Source organism: Erinaceus europaeus, chromosome X, assembly GCF_950295315.1.
Source record: "Erinaceus europaeus chromosome X, mEriEur2.1, whole genome shotgun sequence".
Taxonomy (NCBI): domain Eukaryota; kingdom Metazoa; phylum Chordata; class Mammalia; order Eulipotyphla; family Erinaceidae; genus Erinaceus; species Erinaceus europaeus.
The window spans coordinates 118,108,917-118,129,400 of NC_080185.1; the positions used below are offsets into that span (position 1 = coordinate 118,108,917).

The 20,484-nt window shown below is 42.1% G+C and overlaps 1 protein-coding gene across 1 annotated transcript in view; it reads left to right on the forward strand.

Moving 5' to 3' along the window:
* MAP3K15 (mitogen-activated protein kinase kinase kinase 15) overlaps window positions 1–20,484 on the forward strand; it is a 119,754-nt gene that overhangs the window by 29,560 nt on the left and 69,710 nt on the right. Inside the window, exon 3 of the mRNA XM_060182930.1 lies at window positions 2,684–2,707. Coding sequence (XP_060038913.1) covers window positions 2,684–2,707 — 24 coding nt within the window. The remainder of the gene's footprint in view (window positions 1–2,683; window positions 2,708–20,484) is intronic.

Here is a 20,484-nt window from a genome sequence, read left to right on the forward strand (position 1 = left end):
AAGAGAAAAAGAAAGGTGGATAGTAAATAGGAGCCAGCTGCCTCAAAGCTGAGACAGAGGGAAGCCTATCAGCAAGAAGAGAGCCAACTGCTTGCTGCTGGGCAGGAGTTACGTGGATTGTATTTGTTTTGATGAAAATTGGGCAAGGGTCTTAGCCACCTTGTCCTTGGGCAGATTTCTGTCCTGTTCAGTTACCAGGTGTGGAAGCTTTTTATTTTGATATTCAGACGCTAGTTTGTTAGTTTGTTTTATTTGTGTGTGTGCTTGTAAATGTCTTAAGCCTGGAGGGTTTTCGCTTGCCAAACTTAAACTGTTGCTTTTCTCAGCCTGACAAAAGCCTTATTTATGTTTTTATGCCACAGCAGTTATGACAGTGAGACAAGGATATGTTTTAATATCATAACTTAACATTGTAGAATAGTTTTCCCAAAGTCTATAGGCCAATCTTAATTACTTTAGATATTGATTTTTAATTTTATTTTATTGATTTTGCACCAAGGTAGATGTATTAGGGGAATTTGGACCAAGTTCATTCCTCACATGTTTAAAGGTTTGCCAAACATAATCCTTACAAAGAATTAAGGAGAAAGCATGATTTAGGAATTTTAAACTTTATTCAGGAAAATTGAGAACACCATGTTGGAGTACATGTGAGCCGAGAGAGAGAGAGAAATCATGAGACCCCTCTACTCACACGATGGCAGCAGGCTCACATAGGCAGAGTGTAAGCCACACCCACAGTTCTAGCTTATAAGTATCCAAGCCACGCCTTCACCTTCTTTCTAAGCCATACACACACCTGTTACTACTATTTCCTGTGCAACAGTGTCCCTCCCCCAGGCACATAGGTGTGCCTGAGGAACATGTGTTCTTGCATGGCGCAGCAGTGTCTGTGTTCCCCTAGATACTTCCTGTCATTTCTGACGTCAGCAGTAGGTATATTCATAGAAATACTTGAGAATGTAAATGAGTCAAATATGACCCACATAGTCAACGACTGCCACCTCTCCAGATTCAAAGGAGGTCTCGAAACTTTACATCAGGCTCAACCTGATGCTGTTGACTGGCTACGGAAGAAGGGCAAACACTAGAAGAAAAAGTCAAATATTAAGCCATATTTATTTACTTTCTTTTTTTACTTAAATTTCTTTATTGGGGGATTAATGCTTTACAGTTGACAGTAAATACAATAGTTTATACATGTATAACATCTCCCAGTTTCCCCCATAACAATACAACCCAAGCCATATTTTTAAATTTTACCACCAGGCCTTTGCTGGGAATTTGTGTTTGCGTGACTCCACTGCTTCCAGCAGACTCAGTTTCTTTTCTTCAGCTAGAGGGTGGGAGGAGGAGGGGGAGGAGGAGGATACAGCACTGCTTTATAGTGTGTGCTCTACCTGCTGGTGATTTCCCAGTCCCTACTAGGCTATGGGAAATCATATGCATGAAGTCACTTTTTTCCCCCTCAATTGTGCTTTTGTGAACTCCTGTGGAAGGCTCCGTGATCTAGATGTTACAATTGTTAATGGCACAGAAACATTTTCCTAAAATGGAAATGGTAGTAAATTGTATCTGATGCCAAAAGAAGCAGACTGCACTTGAAATCAGAAACAGGAACCTCAGAACTGAACTTACAAAACATACCAGACATGGATAGCTTTTTAATTCTTTTACTTCAACAAATGTTACCTTTAAGTGCATAAATGATTTATTAGAGGGCAGCAATTTGAAATTGCCGAGACACTAATAGTGAGGTGCCAGGAATGTCCCCAGCAGCCTGAGTGGGGTTAGTTTGCACACTGTGGCTCCAGGGCCAGGTAGACAGAGAAATAGTTCTGTAGATGACTCATGCCTGAGGCTCTGAGTTCCCAGGTCAGCCGCCAGCATCACCATCTTCCGGAGCTGAGCATACCCGCAGATCACACAGCAGTCAGTGGTGCATAGGACTTGACTGTGAGAGGTCCCAGGTTCAGTCCCTGGTACCAGTTGCCAGAACTGAACAGTGCACTGGGTAGAGATTAAAAAACAGAGGTCACGTGGAGGTGCACTAGGTTGAGCATACACACTACCATATGCAAGGACGCATGTCCCCACCTGCAGTGGGGGAAGCTTTGCAAGTGGTGAAGCAGAGTTGCAGCTCTCTCTTTCTTTCTTTCTCTCTCTCTCTCTCTTTCTTTCTCTCTTTTTCCCCCTTCCCATCTCATCTCAGTTTCTCTATCCAATAAATACATACATATACAAATAGGAGAACAAAATATTATAAACATAAATGGTTCCAGAAGGAGGCTAGCATGATGCTTCCTTTGCATATCCTTCTGTGCTGACAGTCTTCCCTGGAAAAACAGGGTGCTTGATGTTCAAACTTGGAGCTCAGCGTCTTTGCATAGGAATGTTGCCATAGCTATGTGAGCATCCTTAGATCCCTGCCTCCATAGTTCTAGAGCAAACCGTGATGCTCAGTTTCCCTTAGAATATGAAACTGACAGTGTTCAGAGGCTCATCCTGTTTGTTGGGTTTTGCCAGAAGAAGGTTTTGAATGATTGACCCCTGCCCTAAGGGTGTTGTATGGTTGGAGGAGGGGAGCTGAGGGGAGGGGTGAGACAGAGTGCCTGCTTGTGCATAGGAGGTGAAGTGCTTTAGGGGGAAAAAAACAATTTTCATCTTTTCTTTTTCTTTTCAGGACATGGTTACTCAAAAAAACACAGTAAGTATGCTTTCTGTTTTTAACTTTGTAAATGTGAACAGAGAAAATGTTTGCCTAAAAACCCCACAGATGGCAAAGTGGTTTCTAATTGTGGCTGCTGGTTATGTTTCTAAGGAGGACAGCTAGTGACCCCTGTCCCTTAGCCACCAGCTAGCCCAATCCCTGATCAGGCTCACAGGACTGGGCGCTGAAGACAGGGCCAGGCAAGTGTCCTTTCTTCCTTAGTCACTAGGACTAGGAACCCCCTACCCTGGACCACCAAGCTTCTCTCTGCGGGTGCATCCCTACGCCCCACCAATGTTTCTCTAATGATGAAGAAATAGGAACTGTTACCTCACAAGCTGAAAAGAAATGGGGTGGAATTCCATTTCTTCTGACCATTTATTTACATCTCCTGACTTGGCTTCAAAGTCTCTGCAGTGAGTCTGTGATACTGCCATGTTGGTTTGAATTGGATAGTGAAACTACCACCCTAAAACCATTTTTATATTGTATTTACCTATTTTTGGATAGAGACAGAGAAATCAAGGGTGGGAGATAGACACCTGCAGTACTGCTTCACCACTCATGAAGTTTCCTCTATGCAAATGGGGATGGGGACTTGAACTTGGGTTCTTGTGCACAGTAATACGTACGCTCTACCAGATGTACTACTGCCTAGTCCCTTAAAAACATTTTAGTAAGATCATGCCCTTTGAAATTGTACTTGGTTATCTTCTACTTTAGAATGCCAACCGTTCCCTACCCCAGGCCTAGCTGCCCATCCTCCAGGCTTATGACACTGTGGTTTGGAAATTGTGGCTAGACTAAGGATAGGCCCACTACCCCTTCCTTTAGGCCTCTGTCTTTTTCCTTTAGGCCCTTTTAGAAGGGGAAGGCCTCCTGCACCTTTTCCTGCTCCACTTGGAGTTAGTACAGGGACAGGAATAAAAGGGCCCAGGAGGTAAAGCTTTACCAAGGTGTCCTCCAAAGAGTAGTGGAAGCTTACTCTCTACGAGAGTTCCCACCCTGGAGCTTCCGGTCCATCGCGCTAGAGGGTGACATGGTTTTATGTCATTTCCACTCCACATATAAAAGATGGCATCAGGATGAATTTGAGTTCCTCTCTGGAGAAGAAATAGGATATGTGTCATTCCATTTTATCCCCTTCACATACTGATATTGTTGACTTGTGTGTGTTCTGATCTTGCTAGATCTTGGTTTCTTTAATTCCCTCCTTTGGTGGTGGGGTGAGAATTGAGTCAAAGGAAATTGGGTCCAAGACCCATACCACATGTTTGTAGTCCCAGCCCTGTCTCTCAGTAATTCTGGGTAATTACTGCCCCACTCCTTCTCAGAATTGAGTCAATAAAATGAGAAGATTGAACTGTCTGTTTCAGAGATAATTTCTAGCACTCAACACTAGTGGTTCTTTATTTATATACAGATGAAAGGATTTACTTTAATTTAATGCAGGAAATACGTATTCCTTAAAATAAGAGCCACATTCAAGCAAGGTGTGCTATCCTTACTGTTGGGTCTATCAGATTTTAGAAATCTTTTATCTCTATTACCCTCATGTTACATAGCCATCTTTCTGGTACACCCTCCCTCCTTCCCCTAAACAGCCAGGAATTTCTTTCTTTGGTAATCCCAAGTATACCATAGCACTATTCTTTGTGATTTTTTTTGTTAGGAATTACTTTATTCTAAAGGATTTTACACCTAATCTCTCTGCTGTATTTGTCATTACTTTAGAATTATGTGCCCAGTACAGTTGGTGGATTCTGAAAAAAATCTTTCAGGAGGCCAAAGTAAAGTACCAGAGGTAGCTGGAAAGGTAGGAAATAACAAGAGGCACCAACTCCTGGTTATTTTCAGATGTCATCCTCTTTCAAAAAGCAGGGGGACAGTCACTTCTTCTCCAGATGGCATGGAGGTAGGGCAAACTAAAAAACAAAACAAGAACAACAACAAAATGCTAGGACCAGCTAAATGGACATCTCAGCCATGAGACATTGGTAGTCTGCTCGGTTGTCCTCTTCATATGGGCTGGGGTAATGCTGCTTAGCAGTAGGGACCTGGACCACATGAGTCCTGAGGTTTTGAGAGAAAATCTGATGAATTTTTGGGTCTGTAATTGTTTGGGGCAGTCTTGAAGATCTCAGAGTCCTCACTGAGGTAGAGACCTGCAAGTGAGGAGCACAGATCAAATGCCACACACTGAAGGTACAGCCAGATGCATGCAGCCACACTTTAAAAAAAATTTATTGATTGATTTAATGATGATCACCAAGGCCATAGGATAAGAGGGGTACAACTCCACACAGTTCCCACCACCAGAACTCCCTAGCCCATACACTCCCCTGATAACTTTCCTATTCTTTTTTTAAATTTTTTTTAGTTTTTTTAAAAATTTAATTAATTAATTTATTTATTCCCTTTTGTTGCCCTTGTTGTTTTATTGTTGTAGTTATTATTGATGTCGTTGTTGTTGGATAGGACAGAGAGAAATGGAGAGAGGAGGGGAAGACAGAGGGGGAGAGAAAGATAGACACCTGCAGAACTGCTTCACCGCCTGTGAAGGGACCTGCCTGTAGGTGGGGAGCTGGGGGCTCGAACCGGGATCCTAACGCCAGTCCTTGAGCTTAGCGCCACCTGCGCTTAACCCGCTGCGCTACAGTCCGACTCCCAGCTTTCCTATTCTTTATCCCTCTGGGAGTATGGACCCAGGGTTATTATGGGGTGCAGAAGGTGGAAGGTCTGGCTTCTGTAATTGCTTCCCTGCTGAACATGGGCATTGACAGGTCAATCCATACTCCCAGCCTGTCTGTCTCTCTCTTCTTAGTGGGGCAGGGCTCTGGGTAAGCAGGGCTCCAGGACACATTGGTGGGGCTATCTGTCCAGGGAAGTCTGGTTGGCATCATGGTAGCATCTGGAACCTGGTGGCTGAAAAGAGAGTTAACATAATAAAGCCAAACAAGTTGTTGAGTAATCATGGACCTAAAGGCTGGAATAGTGCAGATGAAGAGTTGGAGGGGTCTCCATTTTATAGATAGCTAGTAGGCATATTTTAATTATATTACAAAGGGCTTGTGACTATGCTAGTTTTTTTTTCTTTTCTTTTTTTTTTTTCCCCCCGAAGCCTGAAATCTGATATGTAGGTGGATCCAAGTTATTGTCTGGGGAGATGATGTCATGGCTGGAAAAAGGACCAGAAATCTGGATCAGGGAAGAGAGTAGCTCCCAAATATGGGAAAGGTATATAAATATTACTGACTGTAAACCCCATCGAATTGATGTGATCTGGGGCCCATATTCAGCTTAGGAGCCTATGTGACCTCTGCATCCCTGTAGATCTGAGCTCACATTCTGTGGTCATGAGTAGGAACGTTCCAAGCTGCCCCAATTTCAGGACCCATCTTCCTCAGGTGTAGCATAGAGTATGTTACCCAGCCTCCCTTCGGAGGATGGAACATTCTCTACCATTGTTGATCCACGTTGAGGGCAAGGTCCTATGGGGGCCCATAAAGGGATCTGTTGTGTTGTTCCTGATAGAGATGACTGGTAATTATTGACGAGAAGGATTTATTCGAGGTCTAGGCCCATCATGTCTGGGAATCTCAGAACTCCCTGACTAGGGCCCCAGCTGATGGGGTGGCCTGATAGTGACTAAAGAGTCATTGTTAGAGTATGCTGCATCTCTCTAGGGGCGGAGCTTTGCTGAGGTGTGATAAAGGATGGCGAGTTGATCTTTAGGTGTGGGGTTGACTCTGGCCCATAGCTCTGGGCCTCCTGTTCTGTGGAAACACAGGCTCAACTTTTCTCCACACCTCTTTTTAAAAAGATGCTCACCTTCTCTTGTGCTAGATTTTATCTGAAGCTGTTTGTTTAGCTATAATTTGATTTTACTTGTCGTAATATTCACCTGGATACATAACAATTCACTGGCTTTCAATTATAGAGATGTATACCCATCACCACAATCCAGTTTTAGCAGGTTTACATCATACTTAAAAATTATTTGCAGGGCCAGGCGGTGGTGCACCTGGTTAAGCTCACACATTACAAAACAGGTTCAAGCCCCTGATCCCCAGCTGCACAGGGAGGAAGTTTCACAAGTGGTGAAGGAGAGCTTCAGGTGTCTCTCCATATCTCTCTCCCTCTCTAGCAAGCCCTCCCCCTCTCATGTTTAAAAATATATATATTTGCAGCCATTTTGTTTCCACCCTCAGCCTCAAGCAGCCACTAGTTTACTTTGTCTTTTTCCTATTTCCCCCTTATATTGTTCTTTGTGTGTGAGAGTTCTGTGGAATTTTATTACATGTGTATCTGAGTATACACCACAGAAGATGCTGAATATTCCCTCATAGTAAGGATCCCTGCTGTTGACACCTGTCCTCCCTCTCATAGTTTTACTCCCATCCCTAACTTCAGACACCTGCTAATCTATTATCCATTTTATTATTTTTATATAGAGATAATTTTTAAGCATTCAGAATTTTTTAAAATTAATTTCTTCTACCAGAACAGTGCTCAGTTCTGGTTTATGGTGGTGCTGGGGATTGAACCTGGGACCTTTGATGTCTCAGGCATTAAAGTCTTTTTGTATAACCACTATGCTGGGAGTCTGGAGGTGGCGCAAAGCGCTAGGATTGGCGGAAGGATTGTGGTTCGAGCCCCTGGCTCCCCACCTGCAGGGGAGTCGCTTCACAAGCAGTGAAGCAAGTCTGCCGGTGTCTTTCTTTCTCCCCCCACCCCCCGTTCTCTTCTCTCTCCATTTCTCTCTGTACTATCCAACAACGATGACATCAATAACAACAACAATAAAAATACAAGGACAACAAAAGGGAAAATAAATAAATAAATATTTAAAAAAAATTTTTTTAAACCTACTATGCTATCTCTCCAACCCTCCATTTCTATAAATTGCTTCATTTCAAGAATGTTGTACAAATGGAATCATAGAATATGCAACCTTTTTTTTTCCTGATCCCTAGTTGATAGGTCACACAGTAAATAATTTTAACATTTTAAGAAACTAGCAAAATGATAATGGAGAGAGGCTATAATACTCATATTTCCACATTTCCACCTGCAGTGAAAAAGATCTAGCTTATTCACATCTTCACCAGTCCTCTGGATCCTTTGGTTTAGCTAGGGTCTCATGCATATGTATTTTTTTTCCACTTCTGGACTTATTATTCCATTCAGATGGAGAGATAGATGAGACACCAAACACCAGAGCTTCCTCTGGTGTTGTGGCACTCCCCTGTGGTGCTGAGACTTGAACCTGGGCTGGCTATGTATGTCCATGTATCCACACGTATGCACCCTACCCAGGGAACTCTCTCTCCAGCCGCTTGCCTTTTTATTTATTTATTTATTATTTTTTCTTTATTGGGGGATTAATGTTTTACAGTTGACAGTAAATACAGTAGTTTGTACATGCATAACGTTTCTCAGTTTTCCACATAACAGTACAACCCCCACTAGGTCCTCTGTCATCCTTTTCCAGGGCCTGGACTCTTCTCCCCACCCACCCCAGGGGTCTTTTACTTTGGTGCAATACACCAGCCTTTTTATTTATTATTACCGTTTCCCCCCTCCCTTACTAAGAATATTACTCAATTCTGGCTTTTGGTGGTGCCAGGCATTGAACCTAGGACCTATGGTGTCTCGGACATGAGAGTCTGATGCCAATGGTACTATCTTGCCAGCAGTTGCCTTTTTATTATGTCCATCCTAGTGAGGCTGGAGTGGTTTTACTTTTGTATTCCCCTGGCGATGAATTATGTTGAGCACTTTCTCAGATGCTTATTATTCATGCTTAGTCTTACTTAGTGAAATGTCTGTTAATTGGGTTGTCAAATAGGTTTTAAAAAAATCCACAAATATACAGTTTGCTTTGGGAAGTGCCAGGCAGACAGCATAATAGTTATGCACCAGACTATCATGCTTGAGGCTCTGAGGTCCCTGGTTCTATCCCCGGCATCACCATAAACCAGAGCTGAGCAGTGTTCTAGTGTGCCTCTGTCTCTTTTTCTGTATCTCTCTCATTAAAATACTTACAGATTGCATAGGGACATTTGGGAAAAAGGACCAAGGACATTTTGGTAAACAGACAATTAAAAGGACTATCATGCTTGAGGCTCTAAAGTCCCAGGTTCAAACCCCACCACCACCACCATAAACCAGAGCTGAGCAGTGCTTTGGTAAAAATAAAAATAAAGACAATTAAATTTCTTTTCTCCTTTTCTTATGTATTGGATTTATTGAATTGAGTCAGAATTTCCGCTTGTTTTAATAGTGAAGAGTTAATTTCAAATGAGGTTATTTGCCATTGTATATAAAGAGGAAGAATTTTATGCACAGAATGATTTAGATTTTTTCAAAATATTTTTATTCCCTTTTGTTGCCCTTGTTGTTTTATTGTTGTAGTTATTATTGATGTTGTTGTTGGATAGGACAGAGAGAAATAGAGAGAGTAGGGGAAGACAAAGGGGGAGGAGAGAAAGATAGACACCTGAAGACCTGCTTCACTGCTTATGAAGCGACTTCCCTCCAGGTGGGGAGCCTGGGGCTCGAACAGGGATCCTTCCGCCGGTCCTGGTGCTTTGCGCCATGTGCACTTAACCACTGCACTACTGCCTGACCCCCTATTTATTTTATTTTTGAGAGAGAGACAGAGAGAGAAAGACACAGAAACACTGCACAGCTCTGGCTTATTGTGGTGGTGGTGGTGGTGGGAGTTGAACCTGGGACTTCGGAGCCCTCAGGCATGAGACTCTCTTTGTATAACCATGATGCTATCTACCCCCCCCCCCCCCCCCCGCCCAGGTTTGTTCTTTTTTTTTTTGAACTTTTGCCCTTTGAATTCTAATTTGTGTAACTATTTGCCATTTCTACCTCATTTAAAGTTCTATACACAAATATTTTTATACTTTTTCCCCTGTGACCTTGTGTTTTTAATTGTAGCACTCAGGAAATGAAAACTACAAAAGTTTTCTGTGTACTTCGTAAGTAACAGCAGTAACATCACACTTCACAGGGCCAATGTCAAAAGCAAAATCTAAATATTTAATTCTGCCTACCAGTGGAGTACATCTTTGGTATCCACCATACCCATTCACTTTAAACTGTGATAATCATACAGCATAAGATTTGCCACTCCCCCGTCTGTTGTGTTGGGCATTTTGTTTTGTAAATCATAGCTTGCTTTCTTTAAAGTTGTTTCAGAATTGAAGCTGGAATGACAGTGTCAGGAACCCGGGGGGATTAGGGGAGGTCACCCCTGGGCTTTTGGGTTAGCCTTGCTGGATGTCGGTTTCCTCCCATCTAAAATGAGATGGTTAATCTAGTGATTACTGAGATACCTGCCAGCTTTGAAGTAAATATGTGTCTTTATGGTGGCCGTTGAGTTGTTTGAAGAAAGCAGATGGATTATTGGAATAGCATAGTTGGTGCTACCTGGCGTGTTTCCAGCAAGGAAATCTTAATTCACCTTTAAATGGTACAGTATCCTGATTATCCAGTTGAAGTTATTACTTAGTTTCTGTATATTTGTCCTTTATGACCAGACACATATAGAAAGAGAGCAATGTAGAAGGCTATTCACACTGATCTCTAAAATACTGCCTTTCCCTCGATGTGCTGATTTTTAAGGTTCTTTAGCTGTTCAGACAAAGAAATACTTCAATTAGGCTTAAATTTGGGGGAGCAGTGTCTGACTTGGGTTTTCTTCCTTAATAAGTTGATTTGCTCACAGATGACCATGTTATTTCTATAAAAGATTGTTCCCATGTTTGCTCATTTGACTCCGAAATTTTCTTGGAAACAATTTCTGTGCTTTTTTTTTAGTTTGCATTTTTGCCAGGAAATTGCAACCCTTTAGCATTATAAGACACAAGCTCCAAAGTATTCCATTCAGCCAGTAATCAAGATACGACTTCTGCAAGTGCTCAGAAATCAGTTTGTCTTGGGTTTGTCTTGTTCAACCACCTCCCAACTGACTTAGGGGCCTCCCCTCTCTTGAAGAGGCTATTTGTATCATTATTTAAGAAGTCCTCTGGAAGGTCAAGCTGAGAAGTCTCATTGAAACGGCTGTGGGGGAACTGGGGGGGTTAGATAGCATAATGGTTATGCAAAGAGACTCTCTTGCCTGAGGCTCCAAAGTCCCAAGTTCAGTCCCCCCCCCACCACCATAAGCCAGAGCTGAGCAGTGCTCTGGTGTTTCTCTCTGTGTCTTTCTCTTTCTGCATCTCTTTCAAAAATAAAAAATAAATAAATACTTTTTAAAAAAAGGAAAGGAAAGGAAAGGAAAAGAAAAGAAAAGGAAAAGAAACTTCTGTGGTAGAGGCCAGGCAGTAGCACACCTAGTTAAGCACTCACATTACAGTGCACAATGACCTGGGTGCATTTTCCCACCTGCAGGGGGAAAGCTTCATGAGTGCTGAAGCAGGCCTACAGCAAGCAAGCAATCTCTCTCTCTCTCTCTCTCCCCTTCTCCCTCTCTCTCTCCCTCCCCCTCTCCTTTTCCCTCTCTCTCCCTTCCCCTCTCCTTCTCCCTCTCCCTCTGCCTCCCTCTACCCCACCCCTCTCTGTATCTCTCCCCATCTCTCTGTCTCTATCCAATAATAAATAAATAATTGTTTTAAAGAAACTGCTGTGGTAAAGTCTTAAATATTTTATTTGCTCCCAAGAAAAGTGTGTGAAATACGTGTGATGTGTTGACCAACTTTTCCCCTGGCTGCTAACTAGGAATGAAAAGAAGTGCTGTGATAACAAGGCCCCTTGTCTCTGTCCCTGTGCAGAGAGGGCTACCTTCAGTGGAGCTGGTTAAGTTATCAAATTAAAGGCTCTTAAAGGTTTTTGTTTTTTAAAAAAAGATTTATTTATTTATATGAGGGAGAGAAAACCAGAACATCACTCTAGCATAAGCATAAGCTGTGCTGGGGGGGGGGGGGGGTCCAACGCTTTGTATACTGTGCCACCTCTCAGGCCAAAGATAGATTTATTTATTTACTTATTTTTTTTTATTGCCTCCAGGGTTATTGCTGGGGCTCAGTGCCTGCACTATGAATCTACTGCTCCCTGCGGCCAAATTTTCCATTCCTTTTGTTGGACAGGACAGAGAGAAATTGAGAGGGAAGAGGAAGATAGCAAGGGAGAAAGAAAGACACCTGCAGACTTGCTTCACTGCTTGTGAAGCCACCCCTGCAGGTGCGGATCCAGGGGCTCAAACTGGGATCCTTGTGCCAGTCCTTGTGCTTCATACTGTGTGCGCTTAACCTGCTATGCCACCATCCAGCCCAGCCAAAGATTTATTTAATGTGTACATGAGAGATTGACCAAGCAGTATATGACTTGGTGGTATGTGGTACTGGGTTTTATGCCTGCAAGCCTGGGCTCTGTCCATTGAGATATCTCTCTACTCAGCTAAGATATTTCTAAAAGTTTTGTACTATAACCTATATGATTTTTCATTAATACCTAAATAATTTGATTAATTAGTAGATCCAAAAGAATTATTGTAGTGATAGCTGTAAGCCATTTTGGGATCGCTGCAGGAACTTTAATGTAATATGGAAAAACTCTGATTCTTACTAGTGACAAAGTCCCAGGTCCTACTGAAATTTAGTTCTACATTCATTTCTTTATTTAATTTTTTTTATTTATAAAAGGGAGGCATTGACAAAACCATAGGATAAGAAGGGTACAACTCCACACAGTTCCCACCACCATATCTCCATATCCCATTCCCTCCCTCCCTTGATAGCTTTTCTATTCTTTAACCCTCTGGGAGTATGGACCCAAGGTCATTGTGAGATGCAGAAGGTGGAAGGTCTGGTTTCTGTAATTGCTTCCCCGCTGAACATGGGGCGTTGAAAGGTAGATCCATATTCCCAGCCTGCTTCTCTTTCCCTAGTGGGGCAGGGCTCTGGGGAAATGGGGCTCCAGGACATATTGGTGGGGTTGTCTGTCCAGGGAAGTCTGGTTGGCATCATGGTAGCATCTGGAACCTGGTGGCTGAAAAGAGAGTTAACATACAAAGCCAAACAAATTTGCCGGGCTAGCATTGCCGGAGAGGGAAGAGACCAGGAACTCGTGGCTGAGTGGGAATGCAATACAATGCCTTTATTGATCAGAGACAACGCCTTTATAGCTTTTGAAATGGAAGTGACTGGTCGGAAAAGGAAATGGCTAGGAGAGGGGGTGGAGAAAAGAAAAGAGCACAAAGGTAAAAAGCTTCCATAGCAGCTGTTGCGAAGATTCTAACTAGTGGAGATTAAACCAATACCCTGCAGGCAGGGCGGGTCTCAGGCAAAACAATTATTATGTAAATAGACCACAGCATCAAGCAATGCAGGGGACCTGGCATAATGATCAACACAAATTGTTGAACACTCATGAACCTAAAGGCTGGAATAGTGCAGATGAAGAGTTGGGGGGTGGGATTCCTCCATTTTGTAGATAGCTAGTAGACATATTTTAGTTATATTCCAAAGGGCCTGTGGCTATACTAGTTTTTTGTTTTTTCCCTGAGCCTGAAATCTGGTATACAGGTGGATCCAAGTTATTGTTTGGGGAGATGATGTCATGGCTGGAAAAGGACCATAAAGCTGGATCAGGGAAGAGAGGAGCTCCCGAATATGGGAAAGGGGTATAAATATTGTTGACTGTAAACGCCATTGATTTGATTTGGTCTGGGGCTCTCCATTCATTTCTTAACACTTTTCTCACTTTTTGTGTTTTATGACTTTTCCTTATTTTTATTTTTTAACTTTATTTAATTTGACAGGACAGAGAAATTGAGAGAGGAAGGGGATAGAGAGACAGAGACATCTGCAAACCTGTTTCACTGCTTGTGAAGCTTTCCCCTTATAGGTGGGGACCAGGAGTTTGAACTCAGGTCCTTTTGCCTGGTAATATGTGCATTTAACTAGGTGTACCACCGCCTGGCCCCTATTTCTATATTCTTTTCTTTGCTTTTTAATAAAGGAAAGCATTAAGTGTTTTCCTAATTCTTTTTTTTTTTTTTTTTTTTTTTTGCCTCCAGGGTTATTGCTGGGGCTCGGTGCCTGCACTACGAATCCACTGCTCTTAGAGGCCATTTTTCCCATTTAGTTGACCTTGTTATTATTATCATTGTTGCTGTTGTTGTTGGATAAAACAGAGAGGAAATCTAGAGAGGAGGGGAAGATAGAGAAGGGGAGAGAAAGATAGACACCTGCAGACCTGCTTCACCCCTTGTGAAGTGACCCCCCAGCAGGTGGGGAGCCAGGGACTCGAACCAGGATCCTTTAGCCAGTCCTTGTGCTTCATGCCACGTGAGCTAACCCATTGCGCTACCACCCGGCCCCCTATTTCTACTTTCTTTCTTTTTTTTTTTTTTTGCCTCCAGGATTATTGCTGGGCTCAGTGCCTGCACTACAAATCCATTGCTCCTGGAGGCCATTTTTTCCCATTTTGTTGCCCTTGTTGTTGTCATTATTGTTATTGTTGCCATTGATGCCTTTGTTGTTGGATAGGACAGAGAAGTTGAGAGAGGAGGGGAAGACAGAGAGAAAGAGAGACACCTGCAGACCTGCTTTACTGCTTGTGAAGAGATCCCTCTGCAGGTGGGGACCTGGGGGTTCAAACTGGGATCCTTAGTCTAGTTCTTACGCTTCACGCCATGTGCGCTTATCCCGCTGTGCTACCCACCCGAACCCCTATTTCTACATTCTTAATTGAAGATCTTGTACATTTCACTTGAAAGCGAATTGTGACAAACAAGTAATTTTTTTTTCTCAGTGAAGTTCACAGACTCCCTGGGGAACTATTCTTAAGGAAAAGCCACTATGTAAAGAAGCCATGTGCAAAGGTATTTCTTTCAGTATATAGCAAAGAAAAAAAAAATTTAAATATTTATTTATTTTCCATTTTTTGCCCTTGTTTTTTATTGTTGCTGTAGTTATTGTTGTTGTTACTGATGTCATTGTTGGATAGGATAGAGAGAAATGGAGAGAGGGGAAGACGGGGCGAGAACGACAGACACCTGTAGACCTGCTTCACCACCTGTGAAATGACTCCCCTGCAGGTGGGGAGCTGGGGGCCTGAACCGGGATCTCGGGATCTTTATCCTGGTCTTTGCGCTTTGCGCCACGTGCCCTTAACCTACTGTGCTACCACCCAACTCCCAGCAAAAAAAAAAAAAAAAAATTAAAGTGAGCCAGAAAATGGTGCTGTAGGTGTTAGCACTGGACCAGCATGCATGCGATTCTGAGTTTGATCCCAGGCATCATATATGCCAGAGTGATTCTTGTTCTCTCTCTCTGTTTTGTTAATACATATTATTTAAAATGAAAATAAGCTGTAAGCCAAATAGTAACATATGCTTTATTTATTCATTAGGTGGTATATTAGGCAGACATAAAAATGATGGCATCTGAGGCTATATAATCAAGTTTTTGTTTTAAAGTAAATGACTTTTTCTAAGCACCCATTAAAAAAATTTTTTACTTATAAAATGGAAATATAGGCAAGACTATAGCATAAGAGGGGTACAATTCCCCACAGTTCCCACCACCAGAACTCCGTATCTACTTCCCTCCTTTGATAGCTTCCCTATTTTTTTATTATAATTTTTTAAATTTATTCATGAGGAAGATAAGGGAGAGAGAAAGAACCAGACAGCACTCTGGTACATGTGCTGCCAGGGATTGAATTCAGGACCTCATGGTTGAGAATCCAATGTTTTACCCACTGCGCCACCTCCCGGACCACAGCTTCCCTATTCTTTATCCCTCTGGGAGTATGGACCCAGGATCATTATGGGGTGCAGAAGGTGGAAGGTCTGGCTTCTGTAATTGCTTCCCCACTGAACATGGACATTGGCAGATCGATCCATACTCCCAGCCTGCCTCTCTCTTTCCCTAGTGGGGCAGGGCTCTGGGGAGGCGGGGCTCCAGGACACATGGTGGGGTTGTCAGGTTGGCATCATGGTAGCATCTGGAACCTGGTGACTGAAAAAGAGTTAAGATATAACACAGAACAAATTGTTCATTAATTATGAACCTAAAGGCAAGAATATTGCAGATGAAAACTGGGGTCTCCTAGTGATACAGGATAATTTGTTCGTGGTAGTGATATTTAGAGGTGGTAGTAGTTTGAGATATTTGACTTGCTAAGTTAGGAACAGACAACTTAAAACAGAGTCATCCCCCCCCTACCCCCATGGTGTCAGAGACCAGTGGCTTTACTCTGCTCTCTGACCTCATTTATTCTATCAGAATCAGCCTTTTGAAAGTATTTGAAGAGCTTTGGGAATAAAAGTTAACATATTGGTGTGCCTGGCAAACTGGTTCTGATGCCCCTTTTATGTAGAGAACTAAGCTACCTTTGTTGAATTTATTTTGATGAGCAGAATCCTTGAGATATTTTCATTTTTAAATGTCATAATTTATTGTTAAATGGGAAACTGGGGAATGTTATGCATGAACAAACTATTGTATTTACTGTTGAATGTAAAACATTAATTCCCCAATAAAGAAATAAATGTAAAAAAATGTCATAATTATAAAAATCCTAGCTTTCCTCCCTATTGAACCTATATTATTCTAATAATTGCTTTTCTTGCTAATTTCTGATCTCCCCATCAAGAAGTCTGAATGTGCTTCATCATTTGATGTTTTTACTTCTTCTTTATGTGAACAAAAGTCCTACACTCAACAACTTGTGCTTTCATTTGAAAGTTTACCAATTGCTTTTTAAAAATGTACTCATTATTCCCAAATTTCTTTCTGCAGAATTTCTCTTTTATCCACTTTATGAAAGATTTTTCTCAAAGTGTTTTTACTTTCCCAAGGCTACAAATTCATTAAATTTGTTCATTTGTTTCCAGAATTCATACTCACTTGCCCTCCCTCCCTCTTCCTCCTTACTTTTCTCTGTGGCTAGATATTTGCCCAAAGGGTTAGATGCCATCCTCGGTGTGGACAAGACTACTTCTCTGTCTGCTTGAGCAATATTTGTGATTATGGTGTTTGTGTCAAGGGTTCTTGTCACACACTTTGTTACTTAGAAATTGAATAGGACTGGGCATAGTTTTTTTTTTTCTTATGCCTGGAAGTATAAACAAGGTAGCAGAAATACTTGTTTTAGAAATAATTCTAAGATATTTGACATTTGACAATGCTATGCATACAGGTTGGATTCTTGTACCTTATATTAATCAACTTGTTAATATTCCAGTTCATTGTCATAATGCTTATAAATACTTTAGTTCTGATTATTATTCTATATAATATTATATCTTTAAAAGAAACTGAGAGCAGGATAAAGATGTATTTCTAGAATTGTTGGCATATTTTGCTTTTGCCTTGTGCATTACTGTCTGGCATCACTAACTTTTAGCCTGAAGCTCTCCCTGTAGGATTTCTGTAAGATAGATCTGCCAGCAACAGATTATCTCAGGTGATGTTTATCTGAAAATGTCTATTTCACCTTCTCGTTTCTTTTTTCCCTTTATTTATTCATTTGCCTTCATTTTCCAAAGATAATTTTGTTAGAAGATTCTTGGTTGATTTTTTTTTCTTTTAGCACACAGCCAATATGTCATCCCAGTCCTTTGCTGTTCCCTTGTGTTTAAATATCTTTGTTTTGCTGATTTCAAGACTTTTTATTTTTATTTTTTTTGTCTTTTATTTTATTTTTTTTTTATTTAAGAAAGGATTAATTAACAAAACCATAGGGTAGGAGGGGTACAACTCCACACAATTCCCACCGCCCAATCTCCATATCCCACCCCCTCCCACGATAGCTTTCCCATTCTCTATCCCTCTGGGAGCATGGACCCAGGGTCATTGTGGGTTGCAGAAGGTAGAAGGTCTGGCTTCTGTCATTGCTTCCCCGCTGAACATGGGCGTTGACTGGTCGGTCCATACTCCCAGTCTGCCTCTCTCTTTCCCTAGTAGGGTGGGTCTCTGGGGAAGCTGAGCTCCAGGACATATTGGTGGGGTCTTCAATCCAGAGAAGTCTGGTCGGCATCCTGATGACACCTGGAACCTGGTGACTGAAAAGAGAGTTAACATACAAAGCCAAACAAATTGTTGAGCAATCATGGACCCAAAGCTTGGAAAAGTGGAGAGGAAGTATTAGGGAGGTACTCACTGCAAACTCTAGTGTACTTCTGCTTTCTTACTTTGGTGCCATACTCCAAACTCAGTCAATTTCTGCTTTGTGTTTCTACTTCTTTTTTTTTTTTTTTACATGCATAACATTCCCCAGATTCCCATTTAACAATACAACCCCCACTATTTCATTCATCATTTTTCATGGACCTGTATTCTCCCTACCCACCCACAAGACTTTTTATTTAAAAAAAAAAGTTTAGTATATCTAGATGTGCATCTTATTGAGTTTATCTTGGAATTTTTTTTTAACTTCTTGGTTGTTTGGCAAGTTTCAGGAGTTTTTTGTTGTTGTTGTTCTTAGTATTTTTTTATTTATTTAAAAAAGGAGACATTAACAAAACCATAGGATAAGACGGGGTACAACTCCACACAGTTCCTACCACCAGATCTCCGTATCCCATCCCCTCCCCTGATATCTTTCCTATTCTTTATCCCTCTGGGAGTATGGACCCAAGGTCATTGTGGGATGTAGAAGGTGGAAGGTCTGACTTCTGTAATTGCTTCCCTGCTGAACATGGGTGTTAACTGATGGATCCATACTCCCAGTCTGCCTCTCTCTTTCCCTAGTAGGGTGGGTCTCTGGGGAAGTGGAGCTCCAGGACACATTGGTGAGGTTGTCTGTCCAGGTAAGTCTGGTCGGCATCATGCTGGCATCTGGTACCTGGTGGCTGGGTAATGAAGCTTTTTTTTTTTTTAAATTATTATCTTTATTTATTGACTAGAGACAGCCAGAAATTGAGAGGGAAGTTGGTGATAGGGAGAGAGACAGCACCTGCAGCATTGCTTCACCACTCATGAAGATTTCCCCCTGCAGGTGGGAACAGGGGCTTGAACATGGGTCCTTGAGCATTGTAACGTGCACTCAACCAGGTGCACCACCGCCCGGCCCAGTTCTTAGTACTTTTTCTGCTCCTTCCTTTCCTCTATAGGAACTGCCATGATGTGTCATGTGTAGTTGTTGCAGTCAATGGTGTCCATATTCCTTTCAGGGTCTCTCTATTTTGTCATTTTTAATCTCAGGTCTTAAGGTTGTATAGTCTCAGTTTATTAGACTATGTCTGCTAAATTGCATCTTTAAGTCCTTTCACAGTTCTGTACTTTTCCTATATATGGGTCATAGTGCCCTATTGCTCTGAATGGTTTTTGTTGTTACAAACTGGACATTTCTAGATAAAAGGATGTAGAACTTTGGATATTGATCTCTTCCTTCTGCTTTTGGAGCTTGTTTTTGTTGTTGTTTGCTCTTTGTTTAGTAGCTTCACTGGGCTAGTTCAGTGAAATCTGGTGTCCCACAGTGTACAGCTTCTGATAGCACTCCTCAGACAGTTTGGCGCAAAGTATGGGCACAGCTACTCTGACTGTCCCCAAACTGCCCAGGGATGAAGATGCTTGTGGATGGACTGTCTTTGAGTGTCTCGTTCCCTGATGCCAACATGAAGTTTCTGACTGGTCTTTTTTTACTGATATTACATCCAGGTGTTAGTTTCTCCTAATTAACTGCTTGCTTTATTCTTTCTGACATTGCTCTAAAAGACGAAGCACTCCACAAGTTGGGCTCCTTTGCAGGGACAGTCTTTCAGGCTTTCAACTTTACTGGAACCTCAGGGACACTCTTCTTAGTGCAGTCTTCTTCTTTTCCTAGTTCTTTCTGTTAGTCCTCTAGCTGGTTTACTTGTTGCTGTAATGGGCCTACCAGCCTCTTACTTTCTTTCTACAAAAATCTGTTGGTCTTGACGGTGTCCATGGGGATACTTTCCCTGCTGCGTTCTGCATAGCCTGTCCACTTTGGGAGAGCTGGAGAGCTCTCTGTTCCTACCGTGTGCCTCTACTTCTCAGCAGTCTCTTGTGCCACTGCTCTAGAGCCAGAGGGTGGAGAGAAAAGCTACTTTTTGAAGTGGTAGCCTGCTCTGTGAGGGGGGTACTGGCCAGGGGTGGCAGCCTCGGATCTTTCAAGTCTGCCTCTCTTGGCCTCTTCACTCTATATGGGCTGGAGCAAAGGTCATGGTATCAGTATTCCTGGCCTGTTGACCTCAGTAAAGCTTCTGGGGAGTTGGCTGGAGTAAAGAAGGCTAGGTAATTGCATTTGCCTAGAGTGGGACTTGCAGCACAGGGTTGTAGTGAAGGGGGCTGTTGCTGGCCTGGCTCCCCAGGGAGAAACCCCCACCCTCCAGAAGACTGGAGGTTGGGGTAAAAGGCAAGCCTGGTGTCTCAGCTTCTCCCCACCTAGAGAAGAACTAATGTCATTCTGGGCTGAGGGGGGTGGTCAAGGGAAACAGGTTTAGCTCAAAGGCTGCAGCATCTCACTCTGCTCACCAAGATTTAGTTGATTTTCTTGAGTATATTGTTCTCCATGTGCTATATGCTCATAAGATAGTTTTCAGACTTCAAATGTTTTTAAAAGATTTCCCTATTATTGATTGTTTTTCTGGCAAAGGGATCTGAGGAGGCTCCTTATGCCTGAAGTCTAGTATTTGACCCTTTGAAAATGGCAAACCTTAATTCTTCAAAGATAATTAATTTTCTAGAAATCACTGAACCACAGATAGGAAGACTTTTTAACTATAAAATTAACCAGTTTCAGACAAAACAAGCAGCTTAACTTCTGCATAATTTAGATTTATT